At 40.1% G+C, this 19458-nt stretch overlaps 1 protein-coding gene across 6 annotated transcripts in view; it reads left to right on the forward strand.

The window, feature by feature from the left end:
* The first annotated feature begins 393 nt into the window (after window positions 1-393).
* Window positions 394-19458, forward strand: part of CTNND2 (catenin delta 2) — a 676745-nt gene continuing 657680 nt past the window's right edge. For 5 of the 6 annotated variants that reach the window (XM_086740367.1, XM_086740369.1, XM_086740370.1 and 2 more), the window contains exon 1: window positions 394-489. In XM_086740367.1, coding sequence (XP_086596493.1) covers window positions 453-489 — 37 coding nt within the window. In that variant the 5' untranslated portion in view covers window positions 394-452. The remainder of the gene's footprint in view (window positions 490-19458) is intronic. The other variant, XM_086740374.1, reaches the window with a different exon arrangement.

The raw sequence follows: 19458 nt of genomic DNA on the forward strand, positions 1-19458 counted from the left end.
GTGTCTTCTTCGGCCACATCCCGCGGCCGGTGCGCCCGCCAGGCGCGCTGCGCTACGGCGGCGCCGCGCAGCCTGCCCCAGCCCCTGCCCCAGCCCCAGCCCCTGCCCCAGCTGCCGCCGCAGCGGCCCCGCACCTCGCCCGAGCCGGCGGGGCGGTGGATGCCGAGCCCGCCTCGCCCCGGCAGTCGGCGGGCAGCCGTCCGTCCGTCCGTCCTGCAGCGGAGCCCCTCGCCAGCCGGATCAGCGCGGACGCGGGGACAACAGGAGCGCAGACGGGGGCAGGCGCGCGCCCCGGGGGGGGGGGGGCGCAAGGTGGGGATGCTGCAGCTGGGCAAGGTCAGGACCTTGCGGTGAAGCCCGGGGCCGTCGCTCGCGCCCCCCCCCCCCCCTCCGCCCCCTCCGCCTTTCATCCTTGCCTAGCGGACTGAGGATTTGCTGTTGGGATTTGGTCTATGTTCGGGAGAAAGCAGGCTGGATCGGCGCCGATCGGTGAGTACGACAGGCACCGTAATGGTGCCAGATTCCCCCCCCCCCCGCACCCCCCTCCGCGCACACACACACCCTTCCCGCTTGCGTGATATTACTTGGTGCGGGCTCCCGCACAGCTCCTCTCGGGGAGGCAGCCGGGCTGGGCTGGGCTCCTGGGGAGCCGTGTTTGCGCTTTCCGCGGACGAGAGGTAACAAAGTGCTTTATTTTCCCTTGTTTCTCTCTCCCGCGCCTCCTCCCCCTCCCGCATCTCTTTCCTCCCCTTCCTTCTACGTTTGTCGCTGCTTATGTAGGGCATCCGCGGCACCGCGTCTCCCGACGCCCTGTACGGATGTACTCGTTACGGCAGTGAAGTCATGGGCCGGGGAGGAGGAGGAGGAGGAAGAAGGAGCCGGGGGATTCGCGGGCGGGGGGGGCGCACCCGGCCCTGCGCGGAGCCGGGGCGGGAAGGTGGCGGGGGGGGCGGGGGGGGGCGATGAGCCGGGCCCCTGGGGCGGCTCCGAGCGGCGTTTGCTGTCTGTCCGTGCGTGCGTTCTTCCCTTTGAAGCCTTCGTCTGCCAAATCCTGCGCTCGAGGAGCGGGGGGGGGGGCGGGGGGGGTGGAGGCGGGTGGGTAGGGGGGAGCGGTGGTGCGCGCCGCGCTGTTTCGTGGCGCTTGTGTTTAATGGCTGAAAGGAAAAGATGCCTCTCCTCCCTTCACCCTCACCTTACTCCCGCGCTGGCGTGTGATGTGCTTCCATCGATCGGGCAGAGCGCGGCTTCGGCTGAAGCCAGTCGCCACAGAGGAGGGGCAGCGGCGCAGGCTGTACATGTAATGCACAAATCCATCCGGCCGGGGATCTGGGAGGAAAAATAAAAAAAAAAAAAAACCACAACAAAACCCAACCCTGCAGAGGGATCGTTTTAGAAACCATGTTAAATTTCCCGTAGGCATGAATCCACGAAAGACTGGAATACAGCATCTTTTCTTTCTCGGAGTTTTAAGTGTTAGGGTGTGCTTTGTTCGGATTCAGGGTGTCATGATTAACTCTGTGCGTTACAGAAAAATATCCAGAACTTGCAGAAATTATTTAGAAATGAATAGGCCCCTTTAGTAAACACCCAGGTGTTAACTTTATTGGCTGCAGTAACTGATATTCATGCCTCTTAAAACATGTATGCCTTTTTGTTGGCAGGAACAAGATAAAGTAAAAACTTCACATTGCAGGTTAATTTTTGTAGTCTGTATGTGAAGTGAAAACAGTGAATCAGCCTGAGCTATGGGTTGTAGCAAACCTCTCTGTAGGGTACGTTGAGACGTTGAGGGGACTACCCAGAATTACATGGAGTTTATGTAAGTCTGTTGTGGGCTTTTGCAAAATGAAGCGAAGGAAAAATATCCTTGTCATCCTGTGTTTAAGGCTGTATTCATCCTGCCTTAAAAAATGAGTGGATTATCTAACTCCGTGGGTTGGTATTTTTCAAACTGCCTGGTCAGCGTAAAAATGACATGGTGTGAGGGGGTTAAGTGCAGGTCTCCAGAGAAAGCTGCTGCGTATCCTTCCTGTGGGCCTCTGAGATTCACCTGGGTTTAGGGCTTCTGTAAACCTATTTACCTTTACACAAAGTGTCTGGGGAGGAGCCCCAACCCTAAGCCCAAACCACCTAGGAAGACTGTGATACGTAAGCAAAACTCGTACGTTCTACAACGATCAAATTCCCTTGTAAGACTCATTCTGAGCCAAGTTGGTGAAGCTGTCTCTCTCTCAGTCTGTGAATGACTTGACCCTGTGGGAGCCTTGACTGACTATCAGTCTGCATCCTGCGAAACTGCAGAGAACTTGTGATAGATCATCCTCATTAGTGAGAAGTTGATTAATGGCTTGGGACTGCGTTGAATGTGATTATGTTGAATGTTGTGGTACCGAAGCAGGAGATCGCATCTTGATTGTGTTTTTCAGAGATGGTTTTTGCAGTCTGTTATATAAGAGAGGCTCTGACAAAAAAAGGAGCGGGCTTTGCTGTGTGTACGTAGCAAAGGAAATACCCCCCATAGCTGCTGGTAGGAAGCAAACTACACATTTCTGAATGCCGGTTGGATGATTTTTTGTGGATTGCAAGAAAGATGCTTTTGGGAGGGAACTCCAGCTACGGTGCTTGAGTTCTGTTTGTCAGGTACCTTAACTGACATTAAAAACAACAAATAGCTCGTCAGTGATACACGCTTGAGACTTTTGCTGTGGGTTTTTTTTTTTTCAATAATGCTACTAAAATAATTTCAGCCTTGCGTAATGAACTCTGACAGACAGCTGTGCAAAATAGAAACAGTAGCAGCTAAAAAAAAAGGTGTTTGCATAATTCTAATTTGCATAATTTACCTTTGCTGATGAATGGTATCAATTTAATGGCTGTGGTGTGGTGTTACGTGTTTGTTTCTCAGGACACATGTAAAATCAACTTATGCTACAAAGGAATTGCCGAAGCGGCTTATTTTCAGGGTTTTAAGGAATATGTTTTTAGGTCGGGCTGTAGATTGGCATGTAAATGGAGCAGATAACAGAATCAGCACAACTTACGAGTGTTAAATTTTGCACTAAATTTCAGATATATTTTCTATTTCATGGTTCAATGTGATATGATTTTTTAGAGCCTATCACTTGTGGAAATTGCAGTGTATCTTTGTTAGGATTTCAAGCATACGTTTCAACAGTTCCTAGAAGCACCTGTTTTCAGGAGTATCAGCAGGATAAGGAAAATACATTATTACAGTACTCTCTACTTAAATAAGGACCTGTGGTTTTGATTCTTATTGATTGCACTTGTAAGTCATGAAGAGTTTGATATTTCAAGTTACAGCTGAGCTTTGACAAAAATGAAATGGACTGTTTCTCCCCTTTGAAGGTTTCACTAAGATCTTGTTACAGGATTGGTTTTGGATGCTACTGCACAATGTTAAATTTAGTAGTGTAATTATTAATAACATACAAGTAAACGATAAACCTTAATGGAGGCAGCATTTTTAAATATAGTGCATTTATTATTTTTTTTTAAGTGACAGAATGACTCTCAGGACTAAAACACATTTGCTTTTAAATAAGAGATTGATTTTTCCTGACAAAAGTCATTACTCCTGCAAAAGCGTTATTTTTCTGATTATTTTTTTTTTGATGGAGGCATGATGGGAAAAGCTATTTCTCTTATGTCAGTAGGAAGTCTCCGTGTAGGACAGGTATGCAGTCCTCTGCTCGTGCACTGCAGAGCCACATGAGGCTTTGGCTAATGGCTCTTCTCTAGTCAGGCTGACTTGGAAAGAAGTCTGAATGCAGCATGACACACTGAAACAATTTCTTCTGTCGCCTTGGGATGTGCTAACTTGGTGCCATGAATGGGTTGTAAAAGCAGATTGCCTGACCAGATCCTCTGGCAGTGTGCTGGCCAAAACTTGAATGCAATAAAATTGCAAAGGAAATACGGTATCTGTTTGTATGTAAACTGATAGCCATGCTAATAGGTATTCTTTTTTTTTTTTTTTGTATTAGTTGACAGTTTAGTTTAAAACTAAGAAATGGAGAAACATCTTTTTATCTATGAGAGCAAGCATTTAATATTTGCTTAAATTGCTCTTGGCACGCTAACTTGTAGTGCATCCTACTGGCTCTTAATCTGCCTGTTCTGCTTTACAAAATTCAATTATAGTAATAAGCAATAACTTCAGGAGATATAAAGCATGGAAGAGTATGTATTATCTTGTCCTTTTGGCCACCGCCTCTTTTATTGAAGTTTCTGGGCAAAAAAACCTCAGGCTTCTAATGAAACTCTCAAAACTTCATACTTCTCAGACCTGCTGAGATGGTGGTAACTTTTTAAAATCCATCTGTAAAGGAACTATGCTGAAAGTTACATTGAATTATGTTTTATTGTATTAGGCATAATAATTCTACTGTAAAACAAACCATTATTTGCCACTTGTTTTCATTCATTTTGGGAAGCCACAGATATGCAGAGTCCACTTTGAGTAACAACATCCAAAATCAAGAACGTCTGACAGCCAAAGGGGCTTTTCATAAAAGGTTCTCTAGGGGAAGATGTTGCAATTTTTCCCCATTTTTTCTACCCTTTCCCCTCCCCTTCCTTTTTTTTTTTTTTCCTTGCAAAGTTTGCAATTGATTCCTTCATCTCCCAAAATCTTGACAGTTACAGCCATTTCCTTTTGGTCAAGAAAATTACTTCTGGAAACTGTAATAATTAAATCTGTCGGCTCAATGTAACATATATGTATTCCTCTTTCAGCCATAGGTAACATTCTTCTGTCCTAACACAGTCAATTATTGTTCAATTAAGTAACACCAAAATATCCCTTTAAGGTTGAATTTTTGAAGGGAGCCAAATGAATTTAGGCAGGTAGCATAAACAGGGATTCTGATAGGGTTCTTAATTGTTTTAAATCCACTGGATGAGACTTAACTCTTACATATTAATTTATATCAAGTTAAATTCTTTTACATTACTAAGATGTTTGAGAAATAACTAGAAATAAGTTTGGGTGTGGTTCTAGAAAATTGCTGTACCTTTTAGAATCACCAAGATTACTAAAACTTGTGATCTGCGTCCTGTGGAGGTCTATGCCTTCCATCACAACCAGCGAGCAGTTTGGAAGGGTGACTGGCAAGGGTCTCAGAGGTAACTCAAGGCTCCAGACAATGAAGTTCAAGGAATGTATTGTATTTTTATTCCTGCTTCCCAAAAGAGTAGTACAACTTTTGAAGCTGGGTATCTGAAAAGCAAGAAAATATGCACTGGATGTTGAAAATGGAGCATGGGAAGCTTACAATTTTTATTGATAGTTTTCCACCAAAATACTGAAACTTTTTAGCGTGTGTATTTCTGGTATGCTGTCTGGTCTACAGATGTGGGATTAAAAAAAAAAACAACAAACCATTATTTTAGATTTATCTGAATGAAGAGTCTAACTCCTCTGAAGATGACATACGTGACTATATGAATCAAGTCCTGACATTCTGATATTTTCTCCTGATGTTGTATTTGGCTGGGTAGTAGTCAGGTTCCTGTGAAAGCAGATTGTTGTTGTCCCAGTCAAATTTGCTTGCTTAAAAACAATCGTTCTTGCCAAGAGGTTGACTATTGCTTTACCTGTTTGGCATATGGGAAGGCAAAAGCCTTTTCACGCTCATGTTCTGGCATGAAAAATGTCATGGCATTGGATATGGAGGTTCACGTTCAGTAAAAAGCAGAGTGAGAAAGGCAGAAGGCTAGGTCGGAGAACGGTTATCTAAGGAAACAGCAGCTTAAAGGTTTTCAGCAGTGGAAATGGCTGGAGGTTAAGACAGGGAAAGCCTGCCTGGACAAACGTTCTTGTTGTCTTGTATGCCAGAATTTTTAGAGAAATTGAGTTCTTTACATTAGCTTTCTCACCTGTATTTCTTACAACAACTCAACTTCAGGATGGTTTTTGAGCATGCCTAATGACATCATCCCATTTCTGAGCGGCATCGAACCTCTGAAAGGGAGATTCTATGCAATCTAGAAGCTGAAGTCTCACAGAAAGTGCAAGTTGGCTTCCTAGATGGTGCAGATGCTAAATACAGAGTGGATGGTCTAGTGAATTCTTACAAATTGAAATCCAGGTCAGTCTATGAGCATTTTGACAAATTTTAACAAGTATTAGTCACCTTTGACACTTTCTGAATATTTCTGATGAAGTACCTGTATCCTTGATCACCACCTGATGGTAACCTGAACCTTCAGTTCGGTTCCTGACCTCGTCTGACCTAGCGTGCTTAGAAATGCATTGAATAGAACAAAAAAGCTTTGGGTATTTCATAAAAGTTTGTGCTTTAATGAAGGAGGTTGACAGTATTAGATGAATTGCATAATTCCTGCCATTCTCACTGCAAAAGGTTTTGTAACTTGAGTTACAAGAATAATGTGACTTTGTATCTGGATTTCCATGGCAGTGCTGATGTATGTCATTTGGCGGTAGAGGGGAAGACTTGGAAATGTGACAGTACATCTCTTCTTTACAAGTGTCAATAATACAGAAGGCCTAATGTATTCTCAAAATTATCATTATAATTGAAACAGCAGAAGATAGTTGGCTTCTGTTGTCTTTATTTCTGTCACTGAGCCACGTTCATAGCATTAATGCCCAGCAGAAGGATTCTGAGTAACAGTGTTGGAAGTCCTGCTTAGGGATCACCAAGTTAATCCCCAAATGTCTCTCATCTATGTCTACATGGTTTTCAGAAGGTAATGTTTGGTTCACTGTGGAGAAAAATAGCATTTGTAATCTGGCACAACACTCATTAAGGATTAACTGCTACACATGCTTTCATTTTACTGGTGACATACAGCATCCTATAGTTGAATGCATATGAGGTTTACAACACTATATTTCCTCTTTTTCTCTAGTATAAATATGGTGGTTCATTAAAGACTTTATAGGTTCACAACTACATATTTTTGCTTGAAAGTGTTTCTGACAAGCTTGGCAGCTTATTGCTCTTATTTTCTGCTTCTGACTTCTATTATCTTTACCAAGAACAAGTGAAGTGTTGCACAAAGCCTCAAGGGTCTTGGTGGACTCTTCAAAGAAGGATGGACAGGTTGAGCTTAATTAGAAACATGCGTGTCTAATCAAAGGGTAAGTTTAGAATCACAAGTTTTAAGAAATGGCATTAGAAGCAGAGTCATGATACCAAGAAATATTTTCCATATAAATGGGAGCATTGAACAGAAGCCGTAGCATATCTGAGAAGCCTAATCCACTATTCTGTTTAGCAGTTGTTTAATACTCTCAGGTAAATAGGTCTTTTTAATATGTGCCATTACATGTTGTTTTTTTTTTTTTAATAGAAACAAATTCTGAAGCATGCATTTCTGGTCAAATTAGAGAAGTTCATTAGCCTTTGAGTGTTTCCACTGGGATCCTGTGCACTTAATTCTCAGTGCTGACAGTCATAATGAGCACTCAAAGGATGCATAATACTCCTCATTTCAGAAAAGAACAAACATTTCCTTATATCCTGTGTCACCTTATGTAGCATAGGTCTGTGCAGCAATTACTTCCTGTGGATGAAATGCGAAGGTATAGTGTGAAACTTCACCTTTGCATTTCTTCTTTGCCCCTTTGAGGTTGAGTTTCTATCAGTTGTCTTAAATGTTCCCTCTCTGTAAATACCTTCTAATTAAAAGCAGCCAAGATTAATCAGCATTGTAATTCTTACTTTTCTGTCTCTAAGTCTAGGAGGTACAGTGCAGGTGTAGGTCTTGCTGTCTTTACCTCTCCACCCTCCCGTCTGTTTGAAGGGATGTTAATTTTTGGTAGTGAGTAATAAGTATTTCTTCTACTTCATGAGAATTAGTATAAAAAGAGTTAAACTGAGCAGAGGAGACACCTGTTTTTGAGTAGTAAAAATGAAATTCTAGACTTTGATCATGTTTTATGCCTTCAGTTTAGCTTAGAATGGCTAAAACTGCACGATTAGATTAAGTAAAGCAATTTAGTCTGATTTCCAAAATAAGATTTGTTTTAAATTTTTTTTTAAGCAAGTGCAACATCAGCATTTGAGGAATATGCTATACCTAACACTTAATGCCAACTAAGTGCCATGTACACTTGACCTGCTTTTAGGACTTTGGGACATGTCGGATTTTTGAGATCTACCATCTCTGACCTCCTGAACATGCTGGTGTCTTTTCATTGGAAAGCCTGCTGGGCAAAGTAATTTCAGACAACCTGATTTTCCTGTTTGTGTGTGAAATCCCTCTATATATATTTATTCAAACCAGAACTGGCCGGCGAGGAGGAGCTGGGGTTTGCCCTACAACATTGCTCTGCCCACTGGAGTCCTCAGGCTGACATTGCTGATGGATCGCTCTTTCTGAGGCTCTCTCAGCATGGTCTCCCCTCTAAAAATACACAGCAAGGTGCTACTTGACTTTTGATCAGTGGCAGTGACAATATTTCAGGTCCCCAAATGACAGATTGCTGGTGATCTACTGACAGAACAGACTTGGAGCAATGATTTTTGTCGAGGAGCCAAAGACTCTGCAATATAGATTGCTTTTGCAATTTTTTTTTTTTTTAACTGTGTGTATAGTCTCCAAAGCAGCGAAAGAGATCTGAGAATCTGAGATACTGTTAATAGCAAACAAAAAAAAAAAAGGCTGGGGGAGGAAGGTGGGGACAGGGAGAGAGGCTGGAAGGGACAGTTGCTGTGTTGTCAATGAACAGGAAAGATGCTAATTCAATCTTTTAACGCGGGTAGTTGTGCCAGTCTGATGATTTCTAGCAAATACTTTTAGAAATACGTTTTGAGGAGTGTTTTATGTACAAAAGTCTATCAGTTCTTACAGGACATCTTGCACAGATACAATAAGGAAAACAGAGCTTGAACACGTTTAAGAAATACCTGGATGCTTATATTCTACTCATCTGCTATGAGCAGGTATGGAATTAGTTGCACCTGTGTCAAATGTTAAAATTCCTCTCCTGCATGTGTGTTGCATAACTTGTATATTAATCTCAAAAGTAATGTAATTTTGCATTTTTCCCCAGGCAAAACCCAGTTGTACTACTGTTGAATTTGGTAACAGACATCCAACTGATTCAACGAGAGACCTGTAGTTTACAAGATATACCTTAGTAAAAATATTTTTTTCTCGTTATTCAACCTTCTTTCACTTGACTCTTCAAGAATTCCATGATCTAATGTTTGCCATGACACAGTTGGGGTTTTTTGGTTTTGTTTGGGTTTTGTTGTTGTTGTTTGTTTTATAAGAAAATTACAAGTATTACAGTGTTACCATAAACCAGGCAGGATGAGTAATGTCAGTAGTAGTTTACGATTTTTATACTTTAGAACTCATAAGTTTTGCCCTACTGAGTTAAATGATTATTTTCCAGATTTGATCAATATATAAGTTCGAAGTGATGGAAAAATGGTGTAGTGAGAAAGAGAAGGAAAAACTCAGAATGCTAGTTTGTTAGCTAACTTATCTTGCTGACCTGTAGAACAATATCATTCTGGCAGTATGAGGTTTGTTTACCTGAGACTGTAGTATGCTTGTCAGTAAATGGTACTGCTCTCTAGAAAGTCATATAGACCTCTAAATCAAATAGCTAAGTTTATGGAAATATGCGTTCTTGGGAATGAAGCAATTATTTCTCCCCCTTCTGCTGTTTTTAAATTTACTTATTCATAACGTCTTTAGCATGCCTCCAGTAAAATACCAGATTGTAATAAAGAAGCAAGGACTCCTGATTTTTGAAGGGCTTAATATTCTCATAATAACATTTAAGTAGCCATGTTTTCCAAATACTTTTCTATTAAATCTTTATTTAAATATGGTATTTTGGTTCTACGTTGGATTTAATAACTACATTGCATTGGCAAGTCGCCAGAAATTAATGGGTTTTGTCGCATGGTTGTTTTTAGGAGTCTTCGGGTCTGTCATAAGCTATTGGACTTTAGGTTCAACTTTTTCTATGCATCTGAGGATAGAAGTGCAAGCTTTGGATACTGAGACCACATTTAGAAATACCCATTCTTCTTTATGTTTGTTGAAGGCATGTATATTAATCTGTGGAATATTGTTATTTGAATAAAAATTGTAAAATAAAAATGAGAGAGAATTTGAACCCTGTAATTTCCCTTCTAATTGCTAGGAAGTGTGGTGGCCACCTCAGGTTAGATGAAACTCAGGTTAGATGAAGTTCTTCACTTTTTTTTTTTAAGCAAAAATATTTGTTTTCTTGCAGTGAAACGAGATTATAGTACTTAATAACAGTTACAGTACTAAATTAAGTAGATGATGTAAGAGAGGCGGACATACTTCAGGGTCTGTATCAGGTTGGGAGAACATACATAAAGGCAGAAATGTCTACGTAGAAGTGTGGCGTTGGCTTTCAGTGGTTGCTCCCATTCAGAAGGGAAATTAACCTCAGCAGTAAGTGACAGCTACAGCACCTCAGATTGCCCGTGTAATTCATCAAGAACCTTGCCTGTTGCAGTGGTATGAGTGGAGACGTTTTGGATCAACTAAAGGAGGCGACAGCACTGCGATAAATCCTCTACGACTTCAATGGAGTTTGAGGATAGCTAAAATAATTTCACTTCTGTATTCCATTCCCTTCAATGTGCAACTTACGGTAGTTTATGTGAAAGGGTTAGAGACTCGTGATTTATTTCACAATATCAGGTTTTAGATATAAAGTGTATTTCTGAAGCACAGCTATACATCTGCATTTCACAGGAACAGTCAGAGAAAGGAAGGCCAGCACAAAGCTTTTTCTTCTTTGCACATGAATCATTTTAGAGCTGCTTCAGAAAGGTGACTTACCCTGCTGAATGAATTTATAGAACATTGTGTAATGTTTCTGATGTTTTAATCTCCACCTTTTTCATATACATGTAGGAAAGAAGAATAAAAAGGGACTTGCAATTTAAGGTTTGAGCATTTATGCATCCAAAACTTTTGAAGTTTGAAGATATATGCAGAGTTTTAAATAATACTTACATATGACATTCAAGTATTACCTAAAACATAACAGACATATAAAGCAGTACTGCCTCTCTCTTATTTGTTTCTGTCAAGCAGGCTTCCTCTTCTGTAAAGACTTTTTGTTCAGTTGTCTTGAAACAGTCTTTAATGACTTACTTAAAATACCATGAAAGTTTCTGTGGCTTCGTGAATTCTGTTGTTGCCTTTTTTTTTTTTTTTTTTTTTTTAAACTAATGTAAACAACTGGGATCTTTCCTGCTCTCTGACAGGATGTTAGTGCTATCACTTGTTAACAAGTGTGCATGTCTTATCTACTGCATCCCTCTACAGTTTATGATACTACTTTATAGCTGAGATAATTTTAGGGTGCAAAAAGGTGTTTGACTGTCAAGGGGCTGAGGCTGCTACCTCTGGATGCTGGCTAGCTTGTGGTGGAAGCCCCAGGAAACTCCTGCAGTTGTCCTGTTTGCAGCTCTTGTTTCAAACTTTCTTATCATTCTACTTATATGAAACCAAACTTCTCCATGTTTGAGTGGAAGTGTATTCACTTCTTACAGATACTGAATTTCAGTAGGCTAATTTTGTTGCAAAGCCGGACCTCAGCCCTGAGTTACAACAGGACCTTGAAGCCTGTTTATAAATAAGTATCCCAGTGTTTCCCACCTTGAAACAGAGTGAGCTGAATACCTCTGAGTTAATCCTTCTGCAAGCAATAACAAACAGAAGAACCACAGCCGGGACTATGCTTCAACACTCTCTGCCTATGCAGAGAGGCATATAACCAGTTCCCTCCCAGGGTGTGCTTGGAAAATCCTGTGCTGTAGATTCATTAACTGTACCGTATATGAAAGACCATATGCAAGAATGCAGATGGAGGAACAGACTGCAATGTTAATTTATCAATCACCTAAGTAATCAAGCATAGTGGTGGCTCTTTATTTTGTACTACATCAGTGTTTTGACAACTGAACTTAGATCACAACCCTGTTGAACCGGTGCTGTCCAAAACATACTCACAGATGGTCCTTGTGCTGAAAAGTTCAAAAACCTGGATAACACAACTGCTGAAGGGAAAACAAGTCTAGAGAGACTGAAAACAGGTCAGGTACAAGCATGAAAACAGGATCCTGATTACTTATGTACTCTGTCTCCTAGAACATGTAGCCCTTCCCGTGTTGCTTAAGCAAATACTCCTCTCTTGATATAGTGCTCTTGGTGCAGGGGTGGCATAAAACTACATTTTACTTGGCTTCATATGACGTTTTCCCAAGCAGGTAACAACATATTTTATGTGATTCAAGATGCTTTTTTTTTTTCCAAAACAGAAGATGTCATTACTGAGCTTTTGTCCCTTCTTTAAAAAAATAAAAATGAGTAAGAAAAGAGTCCTCTGGAGGGGGGAAAAGAAGAGGTGAGAAGGGTAGACTGTATTAGGTCCCTCCTTCATGAGAAGTTTAAAGAACAAAACCAGAACTTGCTTTTGCAATAATAATGAAGCTGTACAAAATATCAGCAAATACTCTGCTGCTGGTCCCTTACTACAGCATTAATACTGCTGTATTAACACAGAGTGTATACGGAACGGTATTAAACTCATTTGTGAGCAGGAGTCTGTTGCTATTGTTCCATCAGGTACTGAGAGAGAGAACTGGACAGACAGCTTCTGCTCAAGCCTCGTTGTGGTAACAGTAATAATTTATTTCCAATCCTTTCCTTTTTTTTTTTTTGTTTCAAGCAAAAAGAAGCAAATAGTTTCAGTTAGAGCAGGAAGATGAGGGGCAAATGTTTGATTTTCCTGTATCCATAGGTTATCTTCTTCAAGTAGATGTCAAGTTGGTATTGAAGTAATTAAAGATTCCTTCAGCAAAATAATTAGCGTAGGTAAGCCCTAGAATATTTGGACAATCTCTCAGCAATTTTTTTCTCACTTTTACAAAACATTAAGTACTATTATAGTTTTGTTTGTCTTTAAAACGTCTCAGCTTTTAAGATGATTTCTCAGAAGTGGACCTGTCTGACATAATTTTTCTTGACGTTCATTTTGTAAGAACAAACAAACAAAGAAACAAACAAACAAACTGCAAAAGGAACAAAGAGGGAAGGGGCCAAGGTGGCTGAGCACCCCAGGCTTTGACTCAGTGGATTGGAAGGTAACCACAGACTTTTCTTTGCACTTTCTATATTGGGCAGAAGTTGCCTTTATCACTTTATGTGTTTAAAGTGAAGTAAAATATCTCAACAAATATAGGTGATGACTTTGGTGTCAAGAATGTATAACGATGTTTTTGGCCATGTTATGGATTGCATTTATTTTTCTGGAATAATTTACAGGTAGTAATATAATATGCAATCAAAATACATTTAATGCAATATTAATTTGAAAAATAAAATTTATTAAACTTAAAAAATTCCGTGAAACATTACTTGTAGCGTTGTTAGCTGCTGCTATTTCTGTTAAAATAATAATTAAAAAAAGGTTTGCTGAGCAAAATTACTTTAATTTATTGGATAAATCTAATTTTCATACTACTGATCCATTTATATACTCGTAGTCAGCCTTGATAGTATAGCCTGTTTAAGTGGACAGTGAATTTTAGACCATTTGCCCTCTAATTATTCAAAATATCACTATCCTGAATGCATGTACATGAGGCGATTACTCCTTGTGGTTTTATATATTTCCATTCTAGGGGCTGCTCATGTCTTTGTTTTTCTTATCCATTGTTCCTCTAGGTTGTCAGATTACAATCAGCAAGACTTGTGTAGTTAACAAACCATTTACACCTCAAAAGGATAAATGCAATGTGAATTACAGTGGTATTTCCTGCAGATATAATCGGAAGAGAAATTTTGGTTTAAAAACCGTAGTTTCTAGGAGATAAGTTTGTTTACTGGTATGTGTGGATGTAGCAGAGTACATTATCTTCCTGATCCCTGGTAGAAGTAATTTTTTTTTTTGTGCTCAGAGGATGGTTAGACTTTGAATCTTTTTGTATTTTCTTTTTTTTTTTTCTTCTTCTTCCAATAGACTGCTTCACAGTTGAGCAGCTTTCCCTGACATCACTCAGTCTCCTGCTCTCATGAGCTTTGCTCTAGGCTTTGTTACCTGTGTTTTCAGCTACTAGCTGGCTTGTGTTGGATACTGCTTTTTGCCGAGTTGGGACACAGGCTGTTGTTAGTGACAGAGAGTCAGAGCTCACTTCTCATGACCACGGTAACGTGACATTTTGTGGCATCTCATTATGAGCCTGTGACTATCAAGCTGTCTCAGGATGGTTCCAGTAGGGCTTTTCCTTTTATTCTGGTGTGGATTCTGTTACAGATGCAAGAATCAAATGCTAATAAACAGCTGATGTATGCCTCAGACTTAGCTTGTAGGCAGCAGTGTATTTGCTCACTGAAGAGTGGAGAAGTTTGTACCGATCTGCTTTATCATGGCATCTGCCCATCACTTACATGACAAATTCTACTTTTGTACTAGTTGCAGGAGATTTAAAGTCTCTAATAACTGTCTTTGAAAGCTCATGGTGATCAGGGGAGGTTCCTGAGGACTGGAGGAAAGTGAACATCATTCCTGCCCTAAAGAAGGATGAGCTGGTGAGCTACAGGCCTGTCAGCCTCACCTCAGTCTCTGGGAAGTTAATGGAGCAAATCCTCCTGGAAATAATTTTCAAACATATGAAGGAATAGAAGGTGATTGGGAGTAGTCAGCATCGATTTATGAAGGAGAAGACAGGCTTTACCAGCCTCATAGCCTTCTATGATGGTGGATGAAGGGAGAGCAGGGAGTGTCATTTATTATGACTTTATGAATGACTTTTGACAGTCTCCCATAACGTTCTTGTAGACAAGCACTTGAAGTAGGGATTAGGTAAATGGACAGTGGCATGGACTGAAAACTGGCTGAACTGCTGGCCTCAAAGGGTCAGCAGCATAAAGTCCAGCTGGAGGCCAGGCACTAATGGTTTACTCCATGGGCTGATAATGTGTTCTGTATTGCTTAACATCTTGTTCGTTATCTGGGTAATGGGACAGTTACACTCGGCAAGTTTGCAGATGATCCGAAACTTGGAGGAGTGGCTGATACACCAGAGGGTTGTGCCGCCATTCAGAGATGTACTAAGAGGTTGGAGAAGAGAACTGACAGGAACCTTGTGTAGTTCAATGAAGGCAAAATGCCAAGTTCTGCAACTGGGTTGGAATAACTTCTTGCACCAGTACATGTTGGGGCCAGCTGGCTGGAAAGCAGCTTTGCAGAGAATGATCTGGGGTTCCTGGTGGACAAGTTGAACATGAGCCAGCAATGTGTTCTAACGGCAGAGAAGACCAAACAGCTTCCTGGGATGCATTAGGAAAAGCATCAACCTGAAGTGAAGGGAAGTGACTCTTCTCTTCTGTCCAGCACTGATGAGACCACATTTGGAAAGCTGTGCACAGTTCTGCTGCATTTCTAGATAATTCACAACTGTTGTTTGACTTCTGTTTTGGCATCTTCATTGTCTTGAAGAAATTAAGAAATTAGTGGGCTGTAGTATTAGTTTAACTGTTACATAACATCAAATGAGGATCAAGCCTTTAAACTGGGAATGGAAGCTGTTTGAGAGCAGGGAAGAGTCGTGGTTATGGGCCTGATGTGTTCCCACTGAGACTTGCTTTTAACAGAGCAGGCAACTGGTTTCTCTGCAAATGAGAGTCAGGATGTGGCCTTCAGATTGAACACTGGATACGCTGATCATCTGAAGGATCTCAGTTCCATTGGTTACTGTGGCTTGTCCAGTGTGCAGGAGAAGTTTCTTGGTAAGCAGATGGCAAATGAATGTTCTGATGCTGCCTGAAAACTTAGACATAACAGGATGTAAAGGAGCTCAAAGTTTTGCATGGTTTCTAGTAGGGGTCACACACCTGCAGTGTTTGTGTAGTACCATTCAGCGTTGCCTCAGACCATGTCTTCTACATCCAAGAGCTAGTCTCCTGAAATTTGAAATCCACAGTAGCTAGAGCTGGATCCTTGAGGAGCCATCATCAAGATATTTCAAGTCTCATTACAGTTTCTCCTATGCAGACACTGTGTAATTTTGTTAGCAATTGGTCTTCATTTCATTTCACTTCACCAGTCACTGATATGGCAGTCTGCTCTGAATAAAGTGATACAGATATGTCTCAAATTACTCTGATACTGGAACTGGAACTGGAGAAGTATATGTGGTGAGCTCCCTTTTTTCTGTTGCTTCTGGGAAAACCCTGGACACCCTGATCCATGGGGTTTTTATTTGCTTTCTCAACAAAGCCAAGGAGAGATATTTGCAGCAAAAGACCAGCGGTCTCTGAGTTGGAAAGCTGTGGATTAATGGCTTGCAATTTCAAACTATCCTAAAAATAAACACTGCACAGTTGGAATTTACATTTCTGTGATATCATTGATGATAGGAAATGCCTCTTTAACATTCAGATTGTAGAATGTTTTTCCATTTTTTTTTCTTTCATAATGAAGCATCTAAAATGAGCTATTGTTTCCTGCTTTGTTTTGAGGAAGTTGCTTAAATCTGCACAACTGCTTGAAACACCCTGCATTTTCAGACTTAGGGGGTGGTGATAGCAGAAAATTAATGCTTGATGTTTGCGCACATTTGTCTTGGATGTGGAGAGCATGAGCTACTGAGATCTGAACAGGTAGTTCCTCATATATAATATAAGAAGTTGCATGCTAACACCAACTTGATCAAAAAGTCAAAAGGCAGTTTTGTGATAGAAAGTCCTTTTGCCTCCATATTTTGTATGGCCAGGAATTTGGTGGATAGGGAGAAGTGTCTGGGCAAATGATGGCAAATTGAATGATTGTTACTGCTTTAATTCAGAGAACATGAATAAAATTTAAATTGCACTTTATGAAACGTAAAGGTTTGGAATATTGTTTTACCATGTTGCATAGATGGGTGATCTACTGTTTTGCTAGCTGTCTTTGGGTTTGGTTTATTTTCTCATAAACTAAATGAAATGTTGAATTTTATAAAGATCCAGAGTTACATGGTAGGAACTAGATTCCCTGTCTTTTAACAGGGGAGTATTAATTGTGATGTCTTTTTGTAGTTTTTGTTCCTAAAGGCCGAGAAATCCTGGGTTAATGGAATGAGATGAGCAATCTGACCACACAGAATGAAACCAGAATTGATCCTCTAATGTATTGGTTTTGCGTTCCCGCACAAACCTTTTGGTTCCAGTCTGCACTGATTACAGGCTTGAGTTCTGGATTGTAAGCTCTCCCAAATTTTATTATAGTTATGACTCTCTGTCTTCTGAGTTGTTTCTCAGTGGGAGCAAAACCTCTAGAGGGTGCCAAAAAACTGGTTTTGGTTAAAGAAAGTGTTGGGTCCTTTGCTACTAATGTCAGAGGTGCAGAAGCACAGGTCAAAGTTCAGTTCCTGAGAGCTCTTCCTGCTCTCAGTAATTCAGGTGCCTTAGAAATGCTTGCTCCTTTAATTGTGGTTCTGAAGTCTTTCTACTCTGGGATGACAATCTTTTTTTTTTTGTAGGTTTTTTTTTTTTAATACTAGGCACTAACTATGACTGACAGGACTGGTATTGGATTTTTTTTTTTTTTTTAAAAACCAACCATATTTAATCTTTATTCATAATTTCTCCACATGGAAAGAATACGTGATCTTTCTAGTGTCACACAGAGCATACAGTAAGATAAATGCTGTTTCTTTGACCAAGCCTTTCTGTAACAGCAGGGTCTAGATGTTTACATATTATCGATTATCCCATTCCTTTGTAACTCTTAATCTCGCCTGATATTGTGCTCTTCACTGTCACCAGGTTTTTGAAAGCCCCAGCTAGCTTTAGGCACACACTGCATTTCAAAGGGAAAAAAAAATAGGGAAGGAGGGGAGGTATTTAATAGTGAAGACCGGTACATAGTAGAAGCTCCAGAAACAGGTTCTCTAAATAGTTACTCCTAATTGACTTATTGACATATAACGACATTTTAGGAGAAACTAGACCAGAGTTTTTTAAGAAACACTGTTTAATAGCAGTTAAACATGTACAACATGACAAAATACTGCCTGTCTCCAACCACCTCCCTGTCCTCCGTGTGCTTCAACATAGCTTCTAGGAAGATGTGTTCCATGATCAGTTGGTTTTACCGAAAAGTTAAGATTTATTTAAAAGTTAAATTTTATTTCTGAACCTAGTCATGAGAGTGCAGAGAAAATCTGATGTCATTTCTGGGAAAGAGCAGAGCTTGGAGATTAAGAAAAAGGGAGGAGGGATGAATCTGTCCCAAACCAAACCATATGGTATACATTGGATTAAAAATTAGTTGAATGATCTCAAAAAAAAAGAGTTTAAGGATCCTAACTCTTCAGTGCAATCAGCTGAGACATTGCAGGTGTATTGAGAAGGGTCTTGCTGCAGTGAGTCGTGATCTAGAAAAGACACCTGCAGAAGGTGATAAAGAAGCTTAAGCTCTCTTCTTTTGCCAGCTGAAGGAAGTAAATTGATTGCAGTCTGCTAGTAAATCACAGGGGAGTGATTTCTGTTGAAGGGCTTTTCAATTTTGTGTCAAATAAAACAATGAGGGTTGGAGTTGGTGGCTAATATCAAACAAATAGATCTGAGAAACTAGTTTAGATTTTTAATACTGGTTGTAGTTCATCATGGAAATAAAACTATCAGAAAACAGTAGTCTTTATTTATTTATTGCAGACTATATATATTTACAATACATAAATAGTCAGATTGGTAAACTGTTCTGTGGCGGATATCAGATCAAATGATAGTATTTTCTGGCCTTAGTAATGAATACATTACTGAACTAATGCATTTCAGAAGTTGTTATTTAAATTTTTCTCATTTGCTCGCTAGTGTTTAGTGTACTGGTTGTACATTCTGTCCTTTCTTTTGAAAAAAACACTTGAAGCTCATTTATTTCTACTTCTGTTACCAATAGTAGGTAATACCACTGGTTACGTTAGTGATGATATTACTTATATTACCGCTGGTTCTAGGATGATGCCACAAGAATCATATATTTCCAGGTACAGTAATCCTTGGTGTAATTTTTTTTCATTTCATGATGCTGGAATGTAAGAATCTTATCAAATTTAAAATAATGAACAAAATCTCATGTGCAGCCCTACAGACCTGGTTCTTTCTCCATCTGAAATTAATGAACTATTGGAGTTCCATCTTGCTGTCTAAATAGTCTTTAACACTAGGACCAGACGGCAAATCATAGCATTTGATTGCATTTTCTGGTTGTTTCTAGGTTTTCAATTCTATCCACTTCTTGAGAGTGTAAGGGAGAGTTTGGTTTAAGTAGGATCCTTGCTAATATCCAGTAAAAGGTATTGGAAGTATGCTTTTGATGATGCCTGGTTTTGTTTGTTTGTCAATTTGTTTTGAAATCAGTCTTAGGGTACTAGTGGTCGTAAATGTCTGTTCCAAATTTTAGCTAATTGACTTATG

The sequence above is a fragment of the Chlamydotis macqueenii genome, chromosome 2 (assembly GCF_036417535.1).
Source record: "Chlamydotis macqueenii isolate bChlMac1 chromosome 2, bChlMac1.mat, whole genome shotgun sequence".
NCBI lineage: Eukaryota > Metazoa > Chordata > Aves > Otidiformes > Otididae > Chlamydotis > Chlamydotis macqueenii.